General features: G+C 41.5%; 1 protein-coding gene across 2 annotated transcripts in view; it reads right to left on the bottom strand.

The window, feature by feature from the left end:
- Positions 1–2,206: 2,206 nt before the first annotated feature.
- The window catches only part of MAP3K20 (mitogen-activated protein kinase kinase kinase 20), a 168,320-nt gene continuing 148,368 nt past the window's right edge, over positions 2,207–22,158 (bottom strand). For both annotated transcript variants that reach the window (XM_070508119.1, XM_070508120.1), the window contains exons 17-20: positions 12,619–12,735; positions 10,483–10,557; positions 8,620–8,770; positions 2,207–4,449 (exon numbers count right to left, since the gene is read on the bottom strand). In XM_070508119.1, coding sequence (XP_070364220.1) covers positions 3,749–4,449; positions 8,620–8,770; positions 10,483–10,557; positions 12,619–12,735 — 1,044 coding nt within the window. In that variant the 3' untranslated portion in view covers positions 2,207–3,748. The remainder of the gene's footprint in view (positions 4,450–8,619; positions 8,771–10,482; positions 10,558–12,618; positions 12,736–22,158) is intronic.

The following is a 22,158-nucleotide window of genomic DNA, read 5'->3' as shown; positions in this document are numbered from 1 at the left end:
CCACATATGTGATGGTGGTCCCATAAGATCAGTACCACATGCCTAGGTGTGTAGCAGGCTATACCATCTGGGTTTGTGTAAGTATTGTAGGGGAGGAAGAAATTTTCCTCTACCCTTCTAGGTTCTTCTGGCTGGTCTAAGAATTAAATTGACATGAGACAGATTAACAAGAGAAAAACAAACACAAGTTTAATAATATGCATACCTGGGAGAGACCTAGGAAAACTGAGTAATTTGCCAAAACGGCCAAAGCCCTCACCTTAAATGCCATCCTCAGCTAAAGACAGAAGAAGATGTGGGGGGTAGGGATAGTCAGGGACCTCAGAGGGAAGGGGAAGGCAGTTCTCACAGGTAGGTGAAAAGGAGCACATGTTTGGAAAACAAGTGTTTGGCCACACAGAAACAGAAGAACAGGGGGCTAGCTCTGTGGCCGAGTGGTTAAGTTTGCACGCTCTGCTTTGGTGGCCCGGGGTTTTGCCAGTTCGGATCCTGGGCCCAGAGATGGCACTGCTCGTCAGGCCACGCTGAGGCAGCGTCCCACATAGCACAACCAGAGGCACTCACAACTAGAATATACAACTATGTACTGGGGGGCTTTGGGGAGAAAGGGAAAAAAAAGATTGTCAATAGATATTAGGCCAGGTGCCAATCTTAAAAAAAAGAAACAGAAGAACACAGAAGGGAGCCCAACAAACAGGCTTTTCTAGGCACCCCCCCAGTGTCCCAGTACCTAGTTCATGTCATGCTAAGGTGATAGCTTGCTTCCTGAGACAGTTTTTTTTTAATTTGAATTCTTTCAGGCAGTTACGAGAGAGGTAACCAGAAAAACTTTTTGAGTCTGTTGTTTTTTAAAAATAATCATGCTAAAGTAATTCTCATGTTAAAGAGACACATTTTGGGGTGTCAAATTTTGTTCCCCTTTGGTATGCTTTATGATGTTTGCACAATGACAAAATCGCCTAACAATGCATTTCTCAGAATGTATCCCTGCTAAGTGATGCATGACTGCATAATTTTTTTCTCCTAAAATATCCTTTTTTTTTTTTTGGTATTAACCCCAGTCTCCTCCAGGTTAAATAGTTCCTCTTGTTGGCAACTGATTTAGCTTGATGGAAAAAACCATCCTGTTAATCCTTGCTCTGTTCTTGACTTACATTCATCTTTCAATCTGGCAACCAACTTTTGGTGAATAAGCATAATTAGGGGGAAAAAAAAAGAACATCCAACTCTTACTATTTCTTTACAACCAAGAAGCAGACTCCAGATGTTCTCATTTTGGTTTTGACTGGTAGCATTGATGCTGACAAGTATTTTCCCATGAGATATTACCAAGTGGTCAGTTTTGTGGACTGTTGGAATAACCTCTTTGTGATCAGCTACTCTACTAAATAGGGCTGAAGTCATTAAGTCAATTTACTACCAGCTTGGATTCTCTAACCCACGGCCCAAGAAAACCAGAAGGGGAAGATAGCATGAAATGAACAATCATTTGCAAAACACTTTTTAAACGAGTGTCTTAAATAATTCCCCAGAATGTACACTTTTTTTTTAATAATTAAAGCCATCCTTAGTGTTCCCTTCAGAGTGACTCAGTTAAGACTCCCTGTTCAGCTACTTGTCCAAAAATTCTAACCAAAGAGAATACGTCAATGCTCATTTGCATTGTATCAAGACAGCAGACTGTATTAGTCCACTTTTCTCTCAATTTAAACATGAACAAAGGACAGGGGGGAAAAGCACTTGAAAACAGACTGTGAATGATGAGCTTCGTGGAAAAGGGTCACAGTGGGGCTTAACACCTTAGAGGAGTCAGTTATCTGTGATGGAAAAGATTCCCCCTCCCGCCCTGATTTCACCATTTCCCATTGCTTTTGCTTGTAAATGCAGATGGCAGACAATAAGGCTCGTTGAATCCACGATGTTAGGTTACGTCTTCTCTCATATAAGAAGGTTATTCCCTATAAACTTGACTTTAATGCTCCCCAAATGCAGTTTTCCCCAACAGACCCCGAGTGCTTGATGACAGCAGGGCAGCTACTCTGGGGACACACACATGTACTCGATGACGGGTTTCTATTAAAAGACAACTCAACCTCACAGAATTCAGGTGCCACTTGGGTTTCCCCAGAACCCTGAGAATCCTATGCAGGGCAAAGGACACAGGACATTCAGGGTCAGTGAAACTTGAACAGAATCTCAGACTCTATTGAAAGCAACATTTGTTTATTGGACATAGACTTTTTGATTTGTAAAATAGGAAGGATTTCACAAGCTGGATCCCACAATGCCTGTCCTCCCACCCGCACCATTTACCTCTTTACCCCAGCTGCTTAGAGCTTTCTTGCTGCAAAGATGGTATTTACTGTCTGGCTCTAACAAGGATGCTGGTAATTTTAAGTTTCTCTGGCTTTTAGCTTGTGATGTTTATATTCTGCTCTGTGTCTGTTTTCTTTTAGATTTTAGATTTCTGCCATCCCAGGAAGTCCTTATGCACTGTTGATTTCCCCTCTTTGCTCCTCCTTTGGTAAAATGTGGAAAATAATATTCAAAGGCAGTCCCTGGGAGCTTTGGGAAAGAAATAACCACAAATCTCCTAGGCAATTTAGATCTTTGGTTTCTGATGAGTGTTAATAAATGAGATATGCATCATAATCCACATTAAGTTCAATAATCTTTTTTATTGCCTAAAAACGACAAGTCAAATCAGTTCAGCTTGGACTATGATAAAAACCCAAATATCTTACTAAGATAAATACTAACCAGCAGCGTTGAGACTAGAAAAAGGCAGGTGAGGCACTGGCCATGAGCACACAATTTAAGGAAGCATCAAAAAACAAACAAACAAACAAAAACACCACCGCAGTTAATCAAGATAAATGATATTTTAATGCAATTTTTTTTGAGAAAGATTTTCCCTGAACTAACACCTGTTGCCAATCCTCCTCATTTTTTGCTTGAGGAGGATCGGCCCTGAACTAACATCTGTGCCAATCCTCCTCCAGCTTTTGTATGTGGGATGCCTCCTCAGCATGAGTGGAGTAGGTCTGCGCCAGGATTTAAACCCGCGAACCTGGGCCGCCGAAGTGGGGCGTGCAGAACTTTAACCACTCAGCTATGAGGCCAGCCCCTTAATGCAATATTTTAAAAGAGAAAATCAATGCAAAAATTTATGACGAACAAAATATTAAAATTTTAAATAAAGACAGGATCAGTAACAGTGCCTTGCCAAGCCATAGTGAAGCCTTAGGCAAAAAGAAAAATCAGTAACATTGATCCTGTCTTTATCGAGAATTTTGATTTTTTGTTTATCACAAAATCTTTTGCATTAATTTTCATTTATTTAAATATTGCATTAGAATATTATTTACCTTGATTACTGAGGGTTTTGGTGCCCCCTTACATTTTGTACCCAAAACACATGCTCCACATCACCTCACCCTCGTCCAGGCCCTGCTAACCAGAACGTCAGCGGTTAGGGTAAAAAGATGGCATATCCCCTCCTCTAAAAACGTTAATTCAGGGGGGGAAATATGGATACTTATGTTGAAGTCCAGTTACCATCATTGGGCAACCAACATCCATAATTTTGGCCCTGGTTTGGCTGAAGTCTCAATTAAAAGGTATTCCCAAAATCCAAAAATAGAAAAGTTGTCCTGTTAATTCTTTCTGAAGGCATCATACTGTCAAAATTCATTGCATTAAAAAAAACACAAAAGCCTGCTTAGAAAAAGTCATCTAGTTCAATTTCTCAAACGGTCCTCCTTCCACGGTAGTTCCCTCTGGCTCTTTCTCGGTTGGTCTTGGCAGGAGAGGGCCTGTGGGGCTTCTTACGGTATTCCACTTTGGTCCATCCTCCTTCGCTGCCTTTGCTCCCCTCTTCACTGGCTCTTGAGTTAGTGTCAGTGTGCAAAGGCATTCCTGGTATGGTCCTGGGTTGATGGCGGTCATTCGGGCTTCTCTTGAAGTCAGGTGACTGATAACTATTGAGTGCTGACTGAGAAACCCTGTAGAATTTTCCAGAATATCTTTCTCTTGAAGGAGTGGAATGCTGACTTTTTCCACAGTATCTTCCTCTAGGAGAAGAATTGAGTGAGACACTACCACGACCATATTTGTCCCTGTTTCGACCTGAGTATCGACCCCTCTCTGAAGAGTTGTCAGTAGTGAGACTGGAAAAGCCACTGTCCCTGGAGTTGAGATGTAGGGAAGAGAAGTTTTTGGTCAGTCCGTACTGAGTAGGAGAGGAGCTTCTGGATTGGTTTATAGGTGTAATCTGTTGATACTTAATGGGCACCGGGGTCCGCCTCACAGCAGCAGCGTAGGAATCCTGGTCGTTGAAGTATGGGAAGAATTGCGACCCCAGGATAGGATTGCTCTGGGAGCGCTGTAAAGAGGTGTTGGATGCAATCTGTCGCATCCTGAGAGTATCCAACCACTGGCAATCAGCACCTGCAGAAGAAATGGAAGTGAGCATCTTTTAAGCCACAGCAAAGCTGCATGTCTAATTAATGAGCCTATCCCCAGATAATTCAAGCCTGTTTGGGATGCTGTAAGCTTTCCCATTCATAGAAATTCTAGTCTAGGTATAAGGACATTTCCTTTATTATTATAAACACTTTTTTAAAAAAAAATAAGGGCATTTGCACTTACTGAGTACATGCCCTGTGCTTGGCATTGTTCCATAGGGTTTACTTACATCATCTCATTTAATCCTCCCAATAACCCTCTCAGGTACATACTAATAACCTGACTCTATAAATGAGGAGGCTGCAGCTTGGGAGGTCAAGTAACTTGCCTAGGTTACTCAGCTAATAATCCCAGGTCCCTCTGCACCTAAATCCCATCTTCTTCCCACTTAGCGGTGTTGTTACTTCTAGAAATTGCTGTTTAGGTGTGTTTGGATGGCAGGGGCATGTTTAGTAAACAAAAGTCCTTCTGTCAACCAGCACTTTTAAATCCTCAAGATCCCTAAATGCAGATAAAAGAAATCGGCTTCCAATGGCTGGGACAGCCCGAGACTGTTTGGAAGAAAGACAGTTCATATTTCCAGAGGAGAGATTCCTGAGGTTCAGGAATAAGAAGCATTTTCTGCATGAAAAATGAAGCTTCATGTCAAACAGGAAGAAGTTAAGGTAAAAGTAAACAACAACAAGAACCATTTAGTAAACTATAATTCGGTGAATAAGCAGTTCCCCAGGCCTTGGAACTTTCCTGTCTTCCCCCAGGCCTGACCCATGTTGCCCACAGTCCGGTTCCCCGGTGGTCCTCTCTGAGCTATCCGGCCCTGCTTGTCAGACGGCACTTCTGGAGAGGGACAGAGCGTGCTCCCTTCTCTCTGCCAGCGAGCAGCCCTCATCACTGCTCTGCACAGGTGAGCCACACCTCTGAGGCGAGTGACTCTTCATGGTACAGGTGACCTCTTGCATCCAGACACTCCTCACAGGCTTCATTCAACCACAATGCCACCTTTCCTTCACCCTGACTTCTCTGAAATTTTAGCTTTCAACAGAGCCCTGATTTTGTTTGGTGTCCAACCCCCTGCGTGGAGCCATGTGCGTCGGGGGAAGATGACCACATTCTGGCACCAGGGACAGACTTTCATTAGTCCAAGCCAGACGGAGGGATGGCAGGTTTAGAAATGGGCAAGTTGCTAAGGTCTGGCCAAAGAAACCTGAGGGTTAGTCTGCTGGGGGTTTCTGGGCAGGTCTTTGTCACTCCTAAGCATGAGAACAGGGAGGAGATTGACCTCCCGTTTCCCCTGCACATTGCCTGGTCTTTATGTGATGATGGAAACACAGTGGGGGCAAAGGAGAGAAGGAAACCTTCATTCCCTGTCTTTAGAGTGGTTGAGCTGGCTCATCTTACTGCACCTGGAGCCTGGCCTGCCTCTGGACTGCTCGTTTTGGAAGATAATAAATTTTATTATAGTTAAAACCCATGGTTTGAGAACTTTAGAATGCCTCTGAATCACCTGGAGTGCTTATTAAAATGCAGACTGCTGGTTCCCACTGCCAGTTTCTGATTCAGCAGGACTGAATTTGCATTTCTCTCAGGTTGCCAGGTGGTCCTGAGGCTGCTGGTCCTGAGACCACACTTTGGTCCATTGGGAGGAAGCCAGCTGAAGTTGGATTTGCTGTTACTTGCATCAGAAAAATATATCCTGATTCAGGCGGTATCCTCTGAGCTTTCACGTGGAAAGGGAAAGAGAAAGACAAGGAGGAAAGAATGGAGGCAAAGTAGCTAAAACTGGAGTAAGCCAAAGGGAGGTCAATTCCTCCTAGCCTGCAACCTCTCCAGTTAAAGTCAACCTTCCAGAAGGAAAGGTTTATCCAGAGCCATTCAAGTGGGAGATCGAAGGGTGCTGACTATACCTGTGTACACTCTTAGAGAAAGAGAAAATAATTTGTTTTCTCCCCAAATATTTAGATTTAAGAGAAGCAGAGGACAACTATTAGATGTCTGCCTGTTGCCCTCTTTTGGGGACATCTTTAGCCTGTCTCCACACGTGTGGTTACAGTATGCCACACAGTATGTCCTCACCACCAACCTCACCTCATGGGCACTGCCACCCACCACCACCTCCCCCTCTTGATACAGTTAACTGGTCTAGAGGAGAACACTTGAAAAAAATAGCACCGAAAAGTCTTACCCCAGGGAATCCGGAATTAGGACTGATAATGTGCCTATGTATTTGATGATTCTCAAAGTGCTGGAATTTGAACTATATAAAACTTGGAAGTGGGTGGCAGCTGTTTTATGTCATATGGGTTGGGAAACAGAAAACAAACTTTTTTGTGACAACACAGATGGACCTTGAGGGTATTATGCTAAGTGAAATAAGTAAGAGGGGAAAAGCCAAATACTGTATGATTTCACTCATACGTGGAAGATAAAATAACAACAACAAACAAACACATAGATACAGAGAACAGATTGGTGGTTACCAGAGGGGAAAGGGGTCGAGGAAGGCAAAAGGGGCAAACGGGCACATGTATATGGTGACAGATGGCAACTAGACTTTCAGTGGTGAACACGATGTGATCTATACACAAGTTGAAATATAATGATGTACAACTGAAATGTATACGATGTTATAAATCAACGTTACCTCAATAAAAACCAAAATAAAATAGAATTAACAAAAGCAGAAAAAAAAGAAAGAAAACTAATTTTTAGTAAAAGAGAAAAATACAGCAGAAGTGGAAAGAGAAGACTCCCACAGATATCACGAGGGTGTTACAGGGATCAAATGGGATCATGGCTACGAAAGCCCTACAGAAGTAAAATGTGCCCTATAAATATTAATTATTTAGGAGGGCAAAAATTACTATAGTAGGAAGTTCTTAAAGGCATGCCAGTATGCACGCAAGACAAGACTGTTGAATTAGCAAATAAAAGAACTGAAGAGAGTACCTTCTGAGAGGGAAGCTAGTGAGAATCAACATCTATTATACGGTTAGCCCTGTGCAGAAACAGCACGTTCTAAGAGATGTTTGAAAATGTGTTTGTGGCTGAGAAGACATGGTAAAAACTCAAGCCCAATCTTGATGGTCAGAATGTCTTCTCATGACTGTGAAAGAAAATAACCAAATCAACTGTGTTGACACAGGAAGGCAGGTCCAGCATGCTGTCAAAGAATTTGCTGGTGGGCTTTCAGTACCACTCAGGATTCTGGGCCCCTGGGGTGGTGGACATTTAAAAACATCTGGTCTGCTTGGCAAGCCAGTCCTCACAATGGAGGACATCTAAGCTAGCCTCTCATAACTCCGTGACACTAGCCATCAGGGTACTTTGTTTCCATGCCACCAAAGAACCTCCTGATGTGGCTTCTCAGGTGTATTTTTTTATTGAGAAAGAAAATGCACTGATCAGAAAACACGCGTTTTGGTTTATTTGGCAGGTATATTTCTCATGGTAAAAAGTGAGTTGCATGGGGATTTACACATCCATCAACCATGTGTTTCCCAGCTTGTCGCAGTCCCGCAGAGCCCAACTGTGGCTGCTGTTAGAGCGGACCTGCGAAGGTGAATGTCAGAACCTCTTCCCTGAAGCTTCTACATAATGGCGATTTAACAGTCAGTCAGCTGGCCTTCCTCTGTGTTACTTCTAAGTTGTTTCTGTATGTCATCTGTAATCACTATCACCGCCAGCCATCATATGTATTTCACATTTTCTCTTTCTTTCCCCTCTCCTTCCCTCTCCCCTCCCCTATCACTCCTATGCTCTGATGTATCCGTGGTGTTCAGGACCCAAGAAGTTGCCCCAGTGTAGCAGTGGCTTCACAGGAATGTTTGCTGGACACAGAAGAAGACTCATATCTTAATCTACAATTTTTGAAATTAAATATATATGTGTATAAATATACATATATATTTTTATTTACCAATATAACATAATTATTAATTTTCATCTTTAATCAGTTTTCCAAATATTGAAATTTATTATAATATGCTCATATTTATAAATCCATAAATACTCCTCTCCATATAATCTGTTTATAAAACCAATATTCTAAAAATAGAAGGACGCATTCTACTAGAAATCCACGTCTATTCCCAGACTGGCACACACCCCTGGTATGAGAATTCTTGGAACCTAGTCTGCACACATCTCACTTACTTGAGTCAGACCTGCTCCGAGGGTTGCCCTCTGAGTTGAGGAACAACGTCTGAATGGCAAGTTGGACGGCTTTCACTTCATCCTGAGGTTTCGTTCTACTCCACTGAATTGAATGGACATGTTTAGTGCTTTTTGGAGCTCTAACATCACTCTGTAAAAAAAAAAAAAAAGACAAACCCAGGACCAAACATACACGTTTATAAAATAGGAAGGAAAGAAAACCAGGTTCTCATGTCACTTCAATTTGACTCCTTAGAACACTATCATGCGCATTAGGTGAAATATGTGTACAGTTTGCAGTAGAGATTTAAATATGGTAATTTGACTAAAAGGAAAATTTTAATCACTTTATTCCTTAGTGAATTATAGTAGTAAAAAATGTGGTTGTCTTCTCTCAGAAGTTATTATACTTGGCAAATATCAGCTTAACTCTTTGTTTAATAAGAAATGAAAACCAATTTCTTCTGTTTATAGTACTTGAAAACAGATACTTTGGTGAATAAATAAAAATCTGACCGCTGTTCCGCTCAGGACTACCTCTGCCCATCAGGGTGAGTGTGCGCAGCTTGGTGGGACTAATTACCCCACGGAGGGTGCAGGGGCACAGATGCCACAGCGAGATGGGCTAGAGAGTTAAGAATAAGGATTAGAGAGAGGAGAAGGCACCAGATTGAGACACCCCACCTTCTTGTCCCGAAACCCCTTCATCACCAGGTGTCACAAATCAGATTAAAGAGCCTTTCAGGATTCAATAAGGTTATGAAAATATGTTTTAAAAACCCTGAAGTGACCATTACAGACACAAGTAGCATATCATCATGGAGTCCAAGAAGAAGGAGGGGCAGGAAATGGAGGAAGAGGAAGGGGAAAGAGAAGGAGAAGAAGAAAAGAATTTGGGGTGGTGTGTGTCCAGAACTAAGGCGGGAAGAGATGAAAACTGGCTGTTCCAACTGTCCAGTTACTAAAAAGAGCGCTTTTTACAAGACTGTGTGAAACACCCCATTGGCTTCCTTCCCATTGTGCTTACCGTAAATCCAAACTCCTCACGGTGGCCATGAGGCTCTCTGATCTGGCCCCGCCCACCTCCCTAGCCTTGTCATTGTTCTCTGTGCCTCAGGAACTAGCATCTGACTTTCCTCTGCCATTTCTTGCTGCCTCCTCCTCAGAGACAGGCCTTGGCTGACCACCCAATCTAACGTCCCAGTAGCACTATTTTCTAGTTACCACTTCTCATTCTCTGACATTACTTATTTGTCACCTATTAGTTATCTATCTCCCCCCCATTAGGATATCAGCCTCAAGAGAGCACAGATTTAGTCTATCCCAATCACAGCACAGTACCTGTCAATAGGTATTTGCTAAATGAATGAATTTGAATAGCATATTTTTTAAAGTGTAAGTTTTTCTATTTTTCCATATATAAAATACATGGAATATGTTTTTGATCATAGAAAGCACCCCCCCCCACCCCCCCACCCCCATCCCCCCGCCACGTAATAGAAGGTGCGCTCTGTCCTGGTGGAGAATCACTGATGTACCTTTACCCCTAAACCCTTAGCACCAAGAAGGAAAGCTCTGCTTTCATCACTGTTTGGTATCCCCAGTACCGAACACATTACGTACGTGGCATGCAGAAAGTGCTCAACCATTAACTGATGAATGAATGAATCACTACCTCAATCTTTATCCAGGTAAGTGTATCCTAGTCTCTTTCCTTCCCAACACTTTGTTAGAACAATTATTATTATTGATCTTCCCATATTCATGTTGGTTAAATAGTTTCTCTTCCAACAATTTTTAAACAAATAAATCACTACTGAGTAACTGATGGTGAAGCCACCACCAGCCCCTGTCCCAGCTTACCTCGTATGTGACAGTGCATTCTACAGTCTGATCTTCCATTATTCCTACAATCCACCTCTCCATTACAAATGGGGGCTGAAAAACAAAAGTCAGGATGGCGGAGAGCCATTACACAGCCTGACCTGCTACACCGCATGATTCTTGGAGGCCAGTGCCCCATACACAATTGGCAAACAGGACACGATGTCAGATTATCGTGAAAGGCATGTTGGTTCACATGTGACGACTCACAACATGCTAATGTTTGGGGTTTTCGTTTTCATAATACATCCTTTCATATATTTGTAAACAGCTAGCCCCGCTCTCCCACAATCTTCTCTTTTCTCATATATCACTCAATCCTATCAAGTCATTAATTCATGCTAATATTTTTAAGTATCAGCAGAAAGCTTTCTCATAATTAAGAGGAAGTTTTAACAATATAAGAAGACCCAGAAGTGCCTTCCTTGAGTGCAAGCAGTGGTTGGTTTAGCGGCTTCAACACCATTTTGCTTTCCACTACGAAGGGCTATCAGCAAAGCTGTGCGTGCAAATGAAACTGTGGTGACATTTCCCCACTATATTAAAACAAAGGATGAATTAAAAAGACTATGCCTTGGATCCTACTTTAACTCGGATGAAAATGGTGTTTATTAGAAGTGATTCTCCACTCTCTTCCCACCCCTCACCCTTCCTTCCAGGTTTAAGGCTGCAAATGACTGACTGACCGTGAGATGGGTACAAAGCAAATGCAGTAGAGATTTAACTGGGCTTTTTTTTTTTTAATTAGGACTGTTATTGTTTCTGTTGGTGCTATAAAGTTCTGCAGATTTTGAGTGGTCCGCCCCAATCCAGCTTTCCTAAAGGCCCCGTTAATGGAGCTGCATGATTTTGCAGAAGATGCAGTTCCTCAGGAATGCGTATACGGCATCATAGCAGAAACACCTGTATTCGGTTTTACAACTCCACCCTGTTATTTGTGCTGTGAGGAACTTCCTTCTGTCAGCAAGCAATGACTTGGATCTTGCTTCTAAATGACACTGAAGCAATGAACACCTGCAACCCATGACAGCACAGGTAGGGAGGAAAGACAAAGTATCTGTCCAGTCTTCAAGACATCAAAACATAGTATGTCCCCACAAAATAAAGGAAAGTTGAAACTAGATCATAACCTTTACAGATAAGTAACCCCACTGAAATAACTCCCAGTTACTCAGGGGACTCCAACAATGAATATCAACTCTATCTACCTGATGAATATACTTGTAAATGAAAAGGACTTGGGTGCTGAGCAATGTTATGCCTGGGAAGGGAACATATTTGCAAGTCTAATACTGTGGCTTTGAAGACTCTTTACTTCCCCACTTGTGAATGTCCCCTGCTTCTTCTTTGCTACCAGCCCCATCTTCTTCAATGAAACCAAATACACCATTAATAGTGTACTAGAGTTAATGGCTTATGTGAAGTTTAGGGTGACTGTCCTATTGACGTCGTGGTTATTTACTTGAGTTGTTGACCTTCCACAACTGAAGTCTCATATGTATTTTTTCAGTATGATTGGAACAGAATTGACTTTTTTTCCATTTTGAGGAGAAGCTAAGCATTTCTCTAACTCTTTCTTCAGTGTTTTAATGGACATGCTTCTACCATTGACCTGAAAGTAGCAACATGTCCTCTGGCCACTCCAGGAATTCAGAGGCGTGACCTCAAGGAAGCCATCAAGACTTCAACATGTGCCTCATGGATAACCTTATCTCAGTCCTTCAAGAAATTGAACACAACCAACGAAGCCTTCCTCCTTACAAATTTTTCAAAGTTTAAAATGACCCAAAATTCGAGGTAAATATTCTCATCCTTAGCATTTTCTTTCCTTTAATAAATGACAGACTAAGCATAAAAGAAATATGGAAGAAAATTAAAAAAATTAAACGACACTTTTTCTGTAGTACTTTTTAGTTCACACAACATGAGAGGAATTTTAACAAAAAACTATTATGATCTCAATCTGCTAAATAAAATGTGCCTTCCAACAGCCAGTTTGAGGCTGAGCTGATGTGAACACCGACAAGCACAAAAGCACACTGCTGGGGTATTTTAATGTCTTTGTTTGATATCCGTGAATTCAAAAAAGCTTTTAAGCCATAAATAGAACCCTACCTTTGTCATCTTTAACATCTCCACATCAGGTAGGTTAGTGTTGAATGTCACATCTTTGATGTAGGTTATTGCAACTTCATCCCCATCCATCTCCATATACATTTTCCACTTACAATCCTGGAATTAAAAGCAAAATTGTAGAATTTGAGACAGCGAAATAAATTTTTTTAGTCTCAATGTTTTATAACACATGAAGTATTCTAAATGAAGTATTATTGCAGTGGGTTTTTTTTTTTCCTTTTTTCAATAAAAGGACACAAAATTAGATCTCTTTATGTATCTAAATAACTCCCAGTTAGCGCAGTCTTCAGACATAAGTGATCAGTTTAAGTGTTCTATTATAGGCCTTGCAAACTCAAACTCCGAAAGGGGCCAGGCAGATACTAAAAAGGAGAAAAGCCAGGCAGTTTCATTACAGAGCCGTAAATTGTAATCTTTCAAAATAGACATGCTTAATTTACACATTAAACATTGTAGAAAGATTTTTTCAATGACACAAAGAAATACGGTCTTCTCACTTTTTTTGAAATATAAGGCCCTCTTGACCTACCTTTCACTTTTCCAGTATTGATAATGACATGGGTTCAAGAAATAGCTCACTTTCCTCTTAACAGGAAGGAAAACGACACTGCAAATGTGAATGTATGGCAATTGATAATTGGCTTAAGTACTGGGGAGTTATGGGGAGAGTACTGGGGACTCTGGAGATCTAAAGGGTAACTGACCTAAAGGGACAGCCACCATTCAGCTTCTGTTGATTGTACCCATGTGGGAATATGAGCCCAGTCTTGCTAGGTCCTTTAATGTTTCATGAAAAGCTGGATATCTGGATTCTTATGTGAAACTTCTTGATTTTTTAAACAATGGCACGCTAATTAAATTTTCAGTGAAACCACCATGTAATAAAAAAGTGCTCTACACCATTAGTCATCAGGGGGATGTCAATTAAAACCAAAATGAGATACCACTCTATGCCCATCAGATGGCTAAGGCTGATAACATCAAATGTTGGCCAGGATTTGGAGCCACTGGATTGTTGGTGGGAGTGTAAATAGTACAATCGCTTTGGGAAAACTTTTGACAATTGATTATAAAACTAAACATACACCTATTCCTAGGTATTTACCCAAGAGAAATGAAAAAAAAGACTTATACAGAAATGTTTGTAGCAGATTTATCATATTAGCCAAAAAACTGGAAACAGGCCAAGAGTTCATCAACAGAATGGAAGAACTGTGGTGTATTCATAGAATGGAATGTCAGTCAGCAATAAAAAGGAAAAAATTAGTGATGCATGCAGCAACATGGATAAACTCACAAAAAAGAACAATCTAAGGATTCCATTTATATGATATTCTAGAACAGACAAAACTAATCGATGGTGGAAAAAATTCAGAAGAGTGGTTGCTTCTGCCGATGGGGATTGACTGGGAAGGGGCGTGAGGGGACTTTCTGGGAGTGCTAATCCTCTATTGGTAGGTAGGGGTTTGGGTTACACAGGTGTATGCATTTGTCAAGACTCAGCGAATGTATGCTGAGATGTGTGCATTTCTTACTGAACTCTAACACACTGAAGTATTCAGGAGGAAGTGTACTGATGTCTGCAAATGACTTTGAAATGCATAAAAAAACAGGGATTGATAGATGGCTAATGGGCTACATAGATGGACAGATATGTGATAAGGCAAGTAGAGCAAATATTAATGGTCAAACCCAGGAGGTGAGTATACGAGGGTTCACTCTAAAATTTTTTAACTTTGCTGTATGAAAAATTTAATAATAAAAATGTTGAGGGATAAACACTGTGTTTACAATTAAAAGGAAAAAGAAAGGCAGGTCTTTGTACCAAATTTGACCCTTGGACCATAAATTCACCTTCTCTCTTACGTTATTTGAAGAATGAAGGATGTTGAGAGATTAAATAATGTACTGAGCACCTACATGCAGAAACTAGAAAATGCTGTCATAGGAGGGGACCTGGAACGCTTCCTGAGCAAGCTCAGACAAAATTATTATGGAAGAGCACTAACAAAGAGGCTGTTGAAAACCTGTTGGCTGCAACAGGAAGCTGGGGGAGCCTGATGTCTTAGGAGGGCGTCATGACGAACTGTAGAACCAGGCAGGGCCCATGCCTGAGGGGACTGACCCTCTTCGCCCAGCCACATTCCCAAGACAGAGAGCCAATTAGTGAGGAAAAGGTCTATTCAATAAGGTGAAAACCTAGCTCTTGGCTAACGGAAGTCAAATTAGTGGCTCAGAACTGACAAATCTCTCAGTATTTCTTTGTTTGGCAGCCACTGCTACCCTGGCAACATGGGCCTGAGATAACTGGGCAGGATAACGACCGTTTGGAGTCACGATTGCTCTTCTCCGAAACTGCAAGAGCCTCCTCAAGGCAGCGGCTGGAATAAAAAACCTTAGAAAACACGAGTTTACTTAGTTCTGTTTCTTTGGCCTGTCAAGTTTTAGAATTAAGTTAGTCAAAAGAACAGTTAAAAGACCTTGAGCATTGGGCATATGCCTGATTCCCTCTGCTTTGCTCTCCCATCTCACAACGCTGAGCTCTCCTCCATGACCTCACGTCCTGGAAGCAGACCCTCCTATGCGCATGCTCAGATGTGATCTGGGGCACGTGCTCGGAGCAGCTACGCTGCGCATGCTCAGAGGAGCTCTATGTTGAGAAGGGGCTGCTGCAGGAGAGAATTCACGCCTGTGGAGTGCTTACTGGGCTCTGGGCATGTTGCTGGGTACTTCCACTATGCTATTTTATTTGATATTCATAATAAACTTGCAAGTTATGTTTATTTTTCTCATTAGGAGAGTGAGAAAAATGAAGCTCAGATGGATTAAGGAATTTTCCTAGGGTTTCTGGCCAATAAGTGGTGGAGGTGGGATTGTACAGCAGAAGGCTGCCTGGCTCCAAAGTTGGAGGAGATACCAATCAGGAAGGGAGATTGGGAGGGGTGGCAGGATGGACTCACTGGATGGTTTTTAGAGCTCCATAATGGGACCAGCTATTGACAACAGGCAGGAAGGAGAAGGGCCAGAGAAGATTTTGCTCCTATAACCAAAAATCAAGTGGCCAAAGGTCGTCTCCTGCAGCAACTGCTTCTTTGTTCCCCAAAGTTCAACTTGGAGAAACAAGTATATACATGATAGGGTTACAGACCTTTTACTTTTTTTTTTTTTTTTTTTTGAGGAAGATTAGCCCTGAGCTAACATCTGCCACCAATCCTCCTCTTTTTGCTGAGGAAGACTGGCCCTGAGCTAACATCCGTGGCCATATTCCTCTGCCTTATATGTGGGATGCCTGCCACAGCATGGCTTGCCAAGCGGTACGTAGGTCCACACCTGGGATCCAAACGGGTGAACCCTGGGTCACCAAAGCAGAACGTGTGAACTTAATTGCTGTGCCACTGGGCTGGCCCCCAGACCTTTTACTTTTTAAATTCTCTTTTTCTCTTATCTGAAAGAAATCCTTTTACCTGAACCATAAAAGAAGATAGCTATAGAAGCAATAAAACTATAATCAAAGAAGTTATAAGACAAAGGGGGCATTATCCATTCATTAAAACGTAGGTACTGGTTGTTACAAAGCTGAGTGAGAAAGAGAATATGCAGCGTTCACCTAAATTGTTAACTTAATCTGTCAATGCCCTGACATACCTCCTAGGAATTTTCAGGGCATCTATGATTTCATTGTTGCCTAGTTAACAAAAGTAATCCACAAATAAAGTCATGGAATTCTTTAAATTCTGCTCAACTTCAAATTACCCTGAGGTGACACCCTGGCGTTTTTTGCTACACAAGGAGTCATAAGTTGTCAGTGGGCATCGTTCACAACTACCAGGATTTAAACAAGTTATTGAAATCCTCAGGACCCAACTGCAGATGGGTAACGAGTTCCTAACCAACTGATCATTGGAAAGATTTTCATAACAAAGAAGTTGAATTAAATCATCAATAATATCACTAAAAGTAACAACTGCACATGTTTATGAGCCTCACATAAAATTTTACATCCACAATTGTACCTTTTCAGTTTCTTGGTATGATGAGGACCAGGTAGTGGGAATGTGGGCTCTGATTTAAAAACCATTTACTTTTCCCAGGGTGAACTATTGATCTTGGCTTGATATGAGTGACAGAAATGTGGGTATTGATTTTTGAATCGGAAACATTCAAGAGTCACTTTGGATGTCTGTGACCAATTCTCAATCCTGATGGGCAGAATTCAAAAGCAGACAACTCTGTATTCTGAGAGCTCATGGCGGCCTCAAAGGATTCTTTTTCCAAAACCGCTTCACCCCTGGCAGTCTGAAAGGGCCCTGTCATTCCCTCATTTGGCTTAAGGCACTGATGAGTCCTGTAAAATGAAAACAATATAGACAAGGAGCACACATTAAGCCATTACTGGGGGAGCAGCAGGGGGCGAGGGAAAGATCACAAGTTTAAGGTCCAACTGCCCGAGCTTGAATCTCAGTTTTCTCTTTCCCCTCAACCTCAACCAAGTTATGTAACCAGCCTGAACCTCATTGTTCCTTCTTCACGAATGGGTTGTTGTGTTGTGTGAGGATTAAATGAGATAACGTAAATAAAGTACCCAGCTCTGTGCCAGAGTCAAATTAGGAGCTCAAAAAGGAGAAATTATTATTGTTACCAATACTGGTTACCAACACAGCTCCCATTAGACTAAGGGCCCATCATCTAGCAGCGATCCAAGGAATGGGTCAGAAGGTGAGGGAGCTCTGACAGGCAGGAAGGTACAAAGAGTATCTAGAGTAGGATCTGGCCAGAGCAGGCAGTCTGCGTCAGAGCATCTCACGTGGCAGGAGTTTGGGGATCCAGAGGGCACTGAATAACTCTGGTGCCAGGGAATGACCAGGGTTGATAAAAAGAAGGTGCAGCCAAGTGGCAACATAACAACAACTGGTTTTATGAAATAAATAGAAGGAATAAACTTGTATCTTCTTACATAGATGGATTACCTAACACCAATTCTGCCCTTTCCTGCTTCCACAGATCCTGATGCGGCCCTACCAATAGGAACCATCAGAAGTCTGGAGATACAATGGCTATGAAATGTGACTGACAGCCAGAAAGCCTTGTCTTGGATGAGGAAACTGAAGCATAGAGAGATGAGGTAATTTGATCAAGATCACACAGCATGTGGTGGAGTTCAGAACTGAATCAAGGTGGTCCATTCGTGCTATGAAGAGCAGGGTCCCCACAGTCTTTTCTGAATCCTGAACTGTTCCTTGTTATGGGTTAACAAAAGAATTACACTACAGAGAAGTCCCATCTTCCAAAGTCAGCAAATGGTCCAAATTATCTTGGTGAATTCCTTTATATGTCTCCATGGCAGAGATTGAAATACTGAGTCTCTAACAAGTCCAACATAGCCAATCTTTCCCTCCTTTGTTGAAAAAGATCATTGTTAAATCATATGGCTCACACTTTCTGTATGCTCCTTTTCTTGACTGATCTGGCCAGGATCTGGAATCACAAACACTTTCCTCTGGCCCTGGCTTAGGCTTTGTGGCTAGGCACAACTTCCACTTTCCAAACGAGAAACAGCCCGCTCCCACCTAGTTGTGCAAGCAAATCATAGGACAGGTCCTGACTACCACGGGTTTTTATTTCATAACTAGATTCTCACCCAGGAGGACATTCCCACTGTTCAAATTTGTATCTTGAGGCACATTTCTAGGGTGTGCAATTACTAATCAATAAGCAAAAGCCACTGACACAGGAGCAGAGCGGGTCACTGGAAAGTTCTTTGTTAGAGCTTTGAAAAGCAAAAAACAGTTATCCAAACCTTACTACTAGCAATTCTGCCTCTCAGTGCAAATCTATAAGAAACGGATGGAGGGGCCGGCCTGGTGGCACAGTAGTTAAGTGAGCACATTCCACTTCGGTGGCCCGGGGTTCACCGGTTCGGATCCCAGGTGTGGACATGGCACCGATTGGCAGAAGCCATGCTGTGGTATGCATTCCACTTATAAAGTAGAGGAAGATGGGCATGGATGTTAGCTCAGGGCCAGTCTTCCTCAGCAAAAAGAGGAGGATTGGCAGCAGTTAGCTCAGGGCTAATCTTCCTCAAACAAACAAACAAAAAAGAAATGGATGGAATTGTACTGGGGAGAGGGGAATTTTTGCATTTGAAAGTGAGGAAAACAACAATTCTGTTGGGTGCCCAGGATATGTACTATCTATCTGGGCAGCCACAGAAATACCTGGATAATTTTAGGAGCAAGTGTGTGGTTAATGGAGGGTGAGAAGGCATTCCTGTGATCTGCTCCAGCATCGCCAATTATGTGAAAAAATTTTCTGAATTAAGATTACCAGCCAACTAAAACAGAAACTGTTAACACTGTGAAGATAAAATCCTAAACAACACTCAGTTAATGCTAAATTAAGTATCTCTTTGTGAGAAATCACTATTACATTCTTTGCAAGCTGTTTAAAATTCTTTGGAGTTCTGAGCTGATACAAGTGACACCAAACATAGATATCCTGTCTCCCTTCTGCAAAAAGGATGGAAGAGAGGAAAGAGGGAAGGAAGGGAAGGAGAGAGAGAGGGAATAAAAAGAAATAATCAAGACAGAGGTAAATTTTCCAAATAGAAAAACAGATTGAAGGTAGCACAGAAATTAAACTTTAAATATCATTTTAAGTTCTGGGCAATTCAGAGACAACAATCTCTGCCTGTCTACTTTTTTTCCTACCAAAGTTCATTGCAAATATGAACACTACAGATAAATCTTTAAAAATCTAGGGCTAAGCTTATTCAGGACATTTCAGAGGGAAAAACCCCCAGATTAGGCTTTCAAGCTCCTACACAACACCTTTACCTGAAGGCTGCAGACAAAACTTTTTTTGAGGTATAATTTGGATATAATAAAATGCACAGATTTTTAAGCGCACAGTTCAGTGAATTTTGACAAATGTATATACCAGCGTAACCACCCAAACAAGCAACATATTTCCACTACTTTAGAAAGTTCCTTCCTCCTCTTTCCCAGTTGATCTCCCTGCACAACCAGAGGCACCCACGGTTCCAATGTCCATGACCATAGATTAATTTTGCCTGCTCTAGAACTTCACAGAATTGGAATTTTACAGCAGGTGTTTGTGTATGTTCAGCTCCTTTCACTCAGCATAATGTTTTTGAGATTAATCCACATTACTTAATGCTCACAGCCTTACCCTGTTATGGATAGCACTGGCCCCATCTTACAGATGAGCAGACTGAGGCTCGGCAAATGTTGAGATTTGCAGCCAGTTCACTTAGCTGCGCTGGGACTGGAATTTAAGCCCTGGGCGTGCCCAGTCTACTGAGAGAGACACTAGTTTTCAAAACGCCCAGCACCACCCTACCCCATGAATAGAGAAAAGGGAAAATCACCAGAGAACCTCAGGATTCTAGCATAGAGGCCCCTCCACCTCAAAATGGCCTGTACTGAGGAAACATTTTAAAATACGAAATAGAGGTCGGAATAAACTTTTTAAGATTGAAGAGGGGGAAAAGAGGGACACAGTCTCATACCAGGCGACTGTTGTGAAATGTAAGAAGTAACGCGAGATGAAATAAAAGTACGATAGAAACGCTGGTCATGCTGGTATTCAAACTAGTAAGATGTTGATTTAGGCCTCCGAAGGCTCCTTTGCATGCGTTGCTATTATCTAGCTCAAGCTGCTGGAACCTGCTGTTTTAAAGGCAGGAGAGTGGAACATCCCGTGACAGCACCTGGGTTATTTATCATTATGTCTAACCCCGCTACACTCTATTTTATTATGCTGCCTTTAAAAGGAAGATAATGCAAGTATGGTTAATTTGCTTCTCTTCTTTATCTACACAGTGTCGTGACCCATCGCGGCTTTGTCCCGTGAGATTTGTTTTTCAACCAAAAAGAAATCCACAAGAAACTCTCCCTAAAAATTCCATTAATAACCTCTTTCAGCGCATATAGGTTGCAGGGTCTGGAACTAAGAATGTTTTAATCTCTTCAGCAAAACAATGTCTCATAATGATGTACAGGACTATTGCTGTACTGATGAAGAATCATACATAATTCAGCACCTTTCACTTGGCACCACTGTGATGTCCTCATTAGCCGTGGCTCACAGTGTCTGTCAGATGGTGTCCATGCGAACGCAGGCATTATATTGTCTTTGAGATGTGCAGCTGCTTCCGTGACACTGCCAGTATATAAAAACATGACGCCAGTTTGTTTTATTTAGTGCTAAACCTTCCAGTTTGTAAAAACAAGGCTGACACAGAGCCTGACATGAGGCAGTGAAAATAATTAGCTCTCATTTTCTCAGCCTCCTATTTCCTTCTCCTGCTGTGTTCTCTTTCCACTAAACCACCACATGTCAGTCGAAATGGGAGGCAATTAGTGGGCTCATTTCAGTCCCCACAACTGTGCTGAAAAGAAAGTATTTATGATGGCACAATGAACAGCTGAAAGATTAAATAACATTTGCCTTTTGAAAAGAAAATGACTTCTAGCTAAATGGGCAATTTTTGATTATTCTCAAACAAGCTTAGAGTAGTTGGTTTTTAAAATACAAGAAAGGAAAATGAGTCATTTTTAGGTGAAAGAATCAAATAAAACTTGACACAGTAATGCAAATAACTGATGTTTTATTGCAAAATATGTAAATGCGTTATACCCTTAACAATGGCTTGTGTCTAAGGTCAGGGCAGATTGGTGCCAACGAGACACCAGTGGAGATAAGGTTGTTATGTTGCCTTTTTTGGGGTTGTTATTTGAGTTATGTATGAAAAAGGGACTTTAGGGATGATGTTAAAATAAAGTGCAACAAATCAAGTGAGACACACTTTCATGTGATGCGTTACACCCTTGACTACCTGAGATGGTTCAGGTGTTAGCTGACATGTCTGGAAAGTGCTTCTTCATTTCTTTAAAACTGCATTTGAAATTGGAAGGTACTAGGTATTCATCCTGGTAAAAAAGAATAGTAAGTCTTGCTATTGATTTCCAAATAACCACGAACCTATTCTATCACAGACTGGGCTTCTTAACCAATAGAGAAGGTGGTTTGGCTTGCCGAATTACTGCTTACAATTTTTCTAATACTGAGAAATGGGCTGCAAATAAACTTTTACCCAGGACCCTCAAAATATGAAAACAGCTCTTGTACCTACTAAGTTCTCCTCCCACCTCCCATGTCTCCAAGAAATATGATTTTTGAAAAAAGACTGCCTAGTTAGTAGGCACTGTTTACCAGGTAAGCTGTTTCAGTCCAAATCCTAATGTCCAGGATTGATATGGCATCAAACATTGCTTTTCTAACATAGTGATTTTAATTTCATTTCAAATAATCTGTCCCTTTTATAATTAATTATTCTCAAGACCTAATTTTTGGTTCAGAAAACACAAGTCACTGTGGGTTATCAAGGTCTTCTCTCTGCAAAACTCACAGTGATCCCCAGAGGCTTGCAAAAATCTGTTTCTAAAAGCAACCATCTTTTCTATTATTATCAACAACTGTGTCTGTCATCATGGAGTC

Source organism: Equus asinus, chromosome 4 (assembly GCF_041296235.1).
Source record: "Equus asinus isolate D_3611 breed Donkey chromosome 4, EquAss-T2T_v2, whole genome shotgun sequence".
NCBI classification, from domain to species: Eukaryota; Metazoa; Chordata; class Mammalia; order Perissodactyla; family Equidae; genus Equus; species Equus asinus.
The sequence above is the reverse complement of the archived record's forward strand: the minus strand, read 5'-3'. Positions and strand labels throughout refer to the sequence as shown.